Source organism: Alligator sinensis, unplaced genomic scaffold, assembly GCF_000455745.1.
Source record: "Alligator sinensis unplaced genomic scaffold, ASM45574v1 scaffold314_1, whole genome shotgun sequence".
Lineage (NCBI taxonomy): Eukaryota > Metazoa > Chordata > Crocodylia > Alligatoridae > Alligator > Alligator sinensis.
In genome coordinates this window covers 740,025-748,668 of record NW_005842703.1, presented here as the reverse complement: position 1 = coordinate 748,668, position 8,644 = coordinate 740,025, and the positions used below count along the sequence as shown (strand labels likewise).

General features: G+C 41.9%; 1 protein-coding gene across 1 annotated transcript in view; it reads right to left on the bottom strand.

Annotated features, from left to right (window-relative positions):
* Positions 1 to 8,644, bottom strand: part of EHD4 (EH domain containing 4) — a gene marked incomplete at its 5' end in the record, with an annotated part of 58,398 nt that overhangs the window by 15,844 nt on the left and 33,910 nt on the right. Inside the window, one exon of the mRNA XM_006034075.3 lies at positions 2,070 to 2,482. Coding sequence (XP_006034137.2) covers positions 2,070 to 2,482 — 413 coding nt within the window. The remainder of the gene's footprint in view (positions 1 to 2,069; positions 2,483 to 8,644) is intronic.

Here is an 8,644-nt window from a genome sequence, read left to right as displayed (position 1 = left end):
TTCCTGCTGGGGAATGCAGGGGGATGATAGGAGGCCAGAGAGAAAGGATAGGAGCCAAACCCCAAGCTGAGTCAGGAGGTCAGGGGAATCAACCAAGTTACCAGATCCAAGAGAAAAATCAGGGATGGAGCCCAAATCAAGACTACAGAATTAGAAGCCAGTGCCAAAGTCAGAACCAACTGGGAAACAGAGACAAAGTCTGGGTATACCAGAAGCCAGAGCCAAGTCAGGGTATACCAAGGTTCAGACACAGAGCCAGCATATATCAGGAGTTAGAACCAGAATCAGGGGGAATAAAGAGTCAGTGGCCAAGTTACCGGATCCAAGGTGAATATCCAACATGCCAGAGTCCAGGAACAGAGAAGACTCAGGAGTACAGGATCAGAGCCATACCAGAACAGACATTCAGAAGAACTGTTGACTGACCTGCTGCTATAGGCAGAACTAAATGGGTAGGCTGTTCTCCCCAGTGGCCAACTGGTTCATTAGCTGGGATAGGGCTACTAGTCTGACACACCAAGCAGGTAGAGGCAACTAGGTTAAGTAGGCCAGGCTGGACTGCCTAATAGGTGCCTGACACTGATTACTCAACGGTCCCGAGAGTTATGCAAAAGAAAAGAATTCAGATGCATTTTTTTGCTATTACTCTGACTGGGCTTGCCATGTTATATAATGAAAGCAGTTTATGACGGAACTATTTAAAGAAACCATTAGAGACCCATCAGTTGACACCTAATTAATTCAGTTTGTGTCGAGGCATGAAAGATGTACAGCAGAAGACAGGCGTTAAGTAGGCGTTATGCAGGTTACTCATGAAGAATAGTGTAAGTAATTATCAGAAGGCTTTTAAAATTCATAAAAAACATTTGGTGAGGATTCAGAAGGCTTTACAAATAAGCAGATGCTGGTTTAATTAGAAGTTTACCAACATTTACACACACATGTTCAAAAGGCAGCACTGACCACAGCCACAAAGTTCTGAAATGTATCTGTATACATCAGGGGTGGGCAAAATGCGGCCCGTGGGCCAGACATGGCCCACCAGACCATTCTATCCAGCCCGCGAGGCCCCTAAAAAACTTAGAAAATTAATATTTATCTGCCCCGGCTACCTGTCACGCGGTCCTTGATGGCTTGCCAAAACTCAGTAAGCGGCCCTCTGCCCAAAATAATTGCCCGCCCCTGGTATACATGCACAACATCTCAGTATTTACTAAGGCAAACTAGGTTATATATAAATCGGGTGGCTCTTGCAGCCTGCCCAGTTACCTGGGTTGCACATGCAAATACAATTTTCCCTAATTGAAAACAGATAGGACTACCCTGGCCCTCCAAGAAAAGGTCTTACAACTCTCTTCCTCCCTGATACGTCAGACACTGGAATTTCTTCTGGACATGGACACTAAGCTCATATTACCTTCTATCTAGAAGATTTGGACTGAGGATAAAGCAGGTTTAATACGGAGAGATTTTTTTTGCTTGACTGGAACATGGAAAAAATGATATGGGAGCCATTTTGCTAAGTGAATAAATGCAAGTTTTGCTGTAGCAGCAGTGCTACTTTTTAAACACTACAACATGCGCAGTATGTGCAGTTTTAGGGGAAGTTGCTTAATAATAGCAATATTGGTTAGCCACAGTGCTAGTATTAACCAATAGTGTTATGTGCCCTTAAAATATGTGTAAGTGGGCATATAGGTGAGAGGGGAGGGGACATGGACAGACAAGTATGGTGTTTGAACTCTGACTTCTGTTACGAAGATAATGAAAGTGTCACTTTGCTGAAGGGACATCTTGAGTTTTCTTCATCATCTCTTTGGCTGCTAGCTATTTAGTTATCTTCAGTAAGCAGCATTAAAACTCCTTACCCAAGGAAGTGTGACTTCTAATGGCGAAGTCAACCAAAAATACAGCCTGTACAAGAGTATATAGTAGACTTAAGTTCTTTTTCTTTCCAGAGAACACCAGGTTTCTGGAGAGAAAAATGGAGGGGAGAGAGAGAAAAAAAAAAGTGAAACAAGTAGAAGAGAATCCTTATTAAAACAAAATTGGTTTTATTTGCATCTTACCTTTGCAAGTCTTGCCCTCTTGATGAGATCATTGAGTTTTCGCACAGCTGCCTTCTGTGGAAGACTCTGAATGTCATGGAAGAGATCTTGGGCCTCTACTTCAAAGAGCCTCCGATTTTCAGTGTTTTGAAGAGGTTGGGCCCAAAAAGAACCGACGTAGACTCGCAACACCTCCGGAGTGTTAATCACTTTTCCCAAGGACCACATGAGCGCACCATAGACCCTCATCAACTGTTGTGTATCAACTTGGTCAGCTTTGTTAAGCACCACCCGAATCTTGTCATCCTGGCCTCGGAATGACTTAATGGCCTCTGAAAACTCATCAGAAATATCCAGTTTATGGGCATCAAAGAGGAGGATAATGCGGTCTACTCGCTCACCAAACCATTGGAGGACCTGACAGAAGTCATAGCCTGGAGAGAGAATACATCAGGTAATAGCACTTTATTAAAGATTGCTTACAGTATGAGCTGACAGTAAAAGTGAGATAAAGGTTTGACTTCTAAACTCAATTGCTAACCCTGTTCTCAGTTTTTTTGGTTGTCAGGTAAGGAATACTTTAAATAAAAATGGACTGCGCCACAGTATTTGGTAGTAACCCTGACACAGCAAATTAAGAAATCAAATTCATAAGATCTCAACCTGTTCTGACAACAGTTTTATGGATGAGGGGGGTTATAATAGAGAAAAATGAGTAGCTAAACTAAAGACTATTTTGGGACATAGCTTTTGCTCTAAGCTTTCCAATGTTCTATTTTAAAAAGTCTGTACAAACAGTTAAGTACAACTGGTAGCCTAGTACCAACCCAGTCCACTCATGACCAACCCAGTCCACTCATGACAACCTGTATGTATGACAAACTGTATGTATGTCTTTACAAAGTACATTCTTCAGGAATGATTCATAATTCACAGAAAGAGCAATTCATTTATGATGTGGCATTGGGTTTGGTCTATATGACTCATCCTGCTTGAGTCCCTGTAGCAGGCATGAACTGAAACAGTTCTCCACTCCACAAAACCCATACCCCTCCACAAGAAGAAAATAAAACTGAGGAAGGGAGAGTCAGATCACAAGAACTGTTGTGAGGAAAGCTGAACAGAATCTGCAAGTCTGCCATTCAGCAACATATACCTTTAAGCACTGGCAATATGTAGGAAGCTGACAGCTAAACTCTAATATTATGTCTTCAGATCTTTCCACTTCCACCGTATAAGATTTTTACACTACTTACTTATGAATTCAGTCATCCAAGCATTTCATACAACTACCTCGATGGAAGCAAAAAGTTCTTAGATTTTCATTCTCTGTTAGCTTTCCCTCATTGACCCTGAAGCCATACAAGTAAAAAGCAGAGGGGAAGGGGGTGGGAGGGGATTAAAAGGGGTGAACAGCATACCCATATCATTTGCTTCATTTTTCTCGAAATAATGCCTCTTTAGCCAGGAATATGTGCAGCCACATTGTAGCTGGAACTATTTGCCAATTTTTTAACTTCAGTAGATGTATTGTTATTTATTGAGTCATTCATTACTATGCTTTCAAGCTGCCAGGTGCAGATAGTAAACTTTTCATTGCTTCCCAATAGGAAATTGTCTAGAGGTTGTGTCTAGGAACTCATATATGCGAAAGCAACAAGGAAACATGTAAGCATTAAATTCAACACAGCAGTCACATCTCATCAGGCTTATTAAAGAGAAGATGGAACTGGGCTTTAATTTTTTTGTTTAATTGAATGGATCAATTCCTTAAATATGACAGCAAGAAAATATCATACAACTCCCAAAACAGTGTGTTATCAGACACGTCCAGGTGTGCCGTGGCATTTTGGGCTGGAGCCACACTCCCCCGCCTGTTCCTGCTGTGGACACAGACAGATGGGGAGTATAGCTCCAGCCAGGTAGGGGCACGGCTCCAGCCCAAAATGCCATCCAGCTGGCTGTGCACCCTCCCCCCCCGGTTGGTGTCCAGGTGGCTGCAATCCAACATGCCCCCCCAGCCCTGCTCTGCATCCGGTGTGCCACGGTGATTTTTTTTATTTAGGAAAGTGTGCCATGGGGCGAAAAAGGTTGGGAAACTCCGTATTAGACCACTCTTCATTTACACAAGTTCCTTAAATCGCAGCAAGATCAATGACAGGCCAAGTAGTCTCAGGGCTCCTCCATCACAGCAGGAGAAAGACTTTTCTAAAAGAAAGCCCGTTTTGAAAGTGCACACAATCTAAGAATGCAAGCTTTTCTTATTCCACAAGTGGGCAGCTGATCTTCCCCGACTACATTTTCACCTTTGCAAGGCTTTTATTAAAAATGTGTTGGTAAGGTTGCGCACAGGGGTGCACAGATAGAGATTTTTGGGGCTAATACGAATAATTTTTAAAGAGGCATATCAGCTGATACTGATCCAATTTCTGATATAGCTCTGTGCAGCTGGTAAGTTTGCTGTGGTGGATGGGAAAGGGAAGGGGCATGGGGGCACAGATCAAGATCCCGGTGAGGTGAGGGAGGGAGTGGTACAGGGCCTGGGGCAGTGCTGGGCTCTTCCCGGCACATGGGGGCTGTGCTCAGGGCAAGTGGTGGCAGCAGCACTAGGAGGAGACTATGGGGGGGGGGCCACAGAAAAATTTGGGGTGGCTGCAGCCCCTCCCCCCCTCACAGCACCACCGCTGCTCACTCTGAATGCAGCCCCCACACACTGGGAGCGCGGCGACAAGCATGGCCCTGCAGCCCTGAGCACAGCCTCCACGCACCAGGAATAGCCCAGCACAGCCCCAGCCCCAGCCCATGGCTGCAGCCTGCCCCACCCCACCCCACACAGATCTGGGGCATATTCCCCACCCCCTGGGGATGTGCGCAGCAGTGGGAGCTGCCCCCCAGATGAGCTGTGGCTCCATGCCCCAGCTGAGCAACACTAGCCCCTGCCCCACTTCCTCTGTCACTGTGGGGGGTGTTGATCTGCCCCTTCCCACGACCCTCCCCTCCCCTCCCATGTACTACAACAGACTTACCAGCTGCACGCAGCTCTCTAAGATGTCCAGTTGTGCTCCTCGCTGCCTACACGCTGCACTGTGGCTGCGTGTATGCATGGGCATTTGTCAGCCAAATTATTGGCCACATCAGGCCGATATCTGATACAATCTATTTTCTTTATATCGGTGCCGATCCGATATCGGTGCACCTCTAGTTGTGCACACAATCTAATGCACAGGACCCTGCAAGCTAGCCTTTGAGGCTCCCCAAGGGTCTGGAAATTTGGCAGGAGGGGAGCAGCCAAAGATTACCTACTGGCAAAATTTTGTACCCGTGGGGAGCCTTGTGGGCCATATGGCATAGCTCTGTGGGCTGGGAGTTGAGTACTCTCAGTTTAAACTGTCTAGCGAGCAATTTTACTTATTCAGAGTAGGTGATTCATACTTGCCAATTCTTTCATACAATTATTTATTTATTTGTATTGTATTTATACAATTTATTTAAAATCAATAGTTAATTGTTAAACCATTTCACAATTGCTTCATGGAGAAAGAGTAAAACCTTCACAACTAGTTCCTGAAAGCAAAAAAAAAAAAGGATATTTCCTTGTATAAAAACAGATTAAAATGTAACCAAGGATCAGATTCCTCCTTTGTCTGTTAGATGTCCAAACTTGTCTTTCGGAAAGGTCACTGAAACTGTCAAGATGTGTCAACAATGACAGCAGGGTAAAATACAGACAGCAAGAAGAGGGCTGAAAGTAGTCATCAAATTGCACTGTTTTACTTAGCAACCTCAGCCAGTGCAACACTCCTCCATCTACTACTTTATTTTTAATAACATTCAGGTTTCACAAGAAGAGGTTTTCAAATGGAGAAGTAAGAAGCTGAAAAAAAATTCAGAGTTGTTGAAATCTGAAATTCTGAAAGAAAGAGAAAAACACCTCTTTCAAGGAAACAGAACTATGGATTGAGAGGTTTCCTATCCTGCAAACAGAAATGTGATTCACTGAATGCAAGTCAGCAATCTGCCTAGAAACAAAAGGAAGTGACAGTTCCTATAGAAAAAGACTGCTTTTGTTAGTTATTGGAATGGAAAGATACTAGGAGTTACACTCTTGGAGGCTACAATTCTAATCCCAATGCCATCGGCCAGCCTCCATAGACCATAGGATGCAATCTATTAATACATTCTGGCTACAAATTCAAATAGTAACCTGGAATCTAAAATACTGTTCACATTAGTGAACAAATCTGTACAGTTTAAAGTTTATGAAAATTAAATTATCAAATTAGTTCCTCTTTTTCTCCAGAAAGCAGGTTAGAGGTGCCTTGCAACATAAAGAATCACAATATAAGCTAAGTTAGCGCTGCACAATCCCTAGCCAACATTTGACAATACGGTACTCAAAATATATGCAATGGCAACTGTACTTGAACTGCATGAGCACTTGGCATATCATACATAGGAAGTATACTTGAAATACTACACACTCAGAGGGATATGGTGGAGCATATTTGCATAATCACATGAATATGTAACAAGACTACATATTCATTTATACACACCCACATTTGCTTGAATGTGTACCAAATCCACATTTTTTATTCTTTTTTGAAAAGATGCCCAGCAAGCCTCAGAAAGAGGTGTGCTGTAGGGCAAGATACGTTCTAACTCCCTATTCACATGACAATTAAACTGGTGAAAGCTAAACCATGTTCTAGACTACTCATTGGAACAGTTCATTTTTATTTTTATTTTATTTTTTTACAATCATCACAGGTGTGATTCATATTAAGGAAATTACTTTTAAAACCGCAGCTTCACATTTGGAGTTCCTCCCCTCCTATTTTCAACACTTTAGAAGATAGAGAAAATAAACTGCACATGCCAAAACTACCATTTACAGCTGAGAATGTCATCACCTTTGACATGCACAAAATTCAATCCGCAGAAACAGAGGAAGTAAAGATGTGCAGTGTGTGCCACCAGAACATATGGCATACTTATTTAGCAGATAAGTAAAGAAAAGATACCATTATGCTTTCAAGGAAGTATGCCTTCAAGCAAAACATATGTAGGCAGCTTGCTCATTCACTTCTTTTTAGTATTTGCCTTTTTCAACCATTTTAAAAACCGCAAGTCAGTGACCAGATGGATGAAGAAATGCGTCAGAAACGAGGCTTTGATAAATCCATGCCTAGAATGGCAGATTAAGTCTTTGCAGAGAATTATTTCATTTAATTTTTGAGCTCTCTCTCCCTTTCCCTCACCCCACCCTCATTTCATGTTTTGAAAATTTATCATATTTTTAACTATAGGTTTCTAATTTGGATATTGGCAAGAAACCTTAACTTTGAAGACAGACTTGTTTTATTTTGTTCTTTTTTAAGTTTTCCAAGAGCAGGCTAGTTTCTTCCTAACCATATTAAAAAGCTGTGGCTTAATATTTTATACAACTTTCACTTTTTCCCCCTTCAAGTACAGTTCACAAAGTGGAATCAACTATCTAGAAATAATGTCTGGGATTCAAACCATGTAAAATAAGGGGCAGGCACTGATGTAGATTGCCCATGGATTATGTAGCACCATAAGGCTGTTAAACAGTGAGCAATGATGGGTGATAAAAGTCCTTTCTGTTTAATGTAAACCATGTTGCATGAATGTGATTGACACTGTGAGAACAGAGAGGAGCAAAGAAATAGGACAGCATACAGCATCAGCAGTCCTCTGCCATGCTGATTTAGTAGTTCATCTGATAGCTATTATAAGACCTGCTTCCACAAAAGGAAATTGATGAACAAAACCATCATTCATTCTACTTCTCTTTTGTGCCTTTTATGCCTAGCAACAGATTATTTCAAGTAAATTTGTTTGCTGAATTTAGTAGTTTACTTTTCTTGGTGCAATAAAATTATATATTACACAAAAATACATTTAAAAAAACTCAACATTTAGATTTTAGTCACATCACACAGTTAAGACTGCCTGTATAACTTATTTGTTTCCACTCTGCATATGTATTGTGATATAACCTTTAATTAGATGATCACATATTATTTTAAAAGGACATTTCCTCACATCTGAATGCTTGACTTGCAACCTTAAAAATGTTCTTTTAACACAGTGTCTTGTGTCATAGCCCAGGCTTTCTTAAAAAAAGAACTAAAAAAGTCCACATAGGTTCTATTAGAGGCATTATACTAACACTCAAGCCATTCATCAGCCAGACCACAGCAACTTAAGCTAAAAAAAGTTACCAACAGCAAGAGTAGGCTGTCATCCTACTCTTGCTGTTGGTAACTTTTTGGTAAGAGATTTTGAGTGAGCTTCATAAATAAATGGTGAAACTCGTTAACCCTGGATTCCATCTCAGATTCAAGGACAGTGTGCTCTTGTGGGCAAAGACTCTTCTGCCAGCCCCCCTACAAACTCAACCCCTTCTGTCTTATTGCACCATACCTGTCCCTGTTTCTTTTCAAACCCTTGTTCATTCTCCTAGTTCTATTCTTCATCTCTGCCTAATCCCAGTTGCCACCCCCCTCATGCTTCTCATCCAATCCCAGTCTCCTTGCCCACCAGCAATTTCCAATTCTCCCTCTCACCCC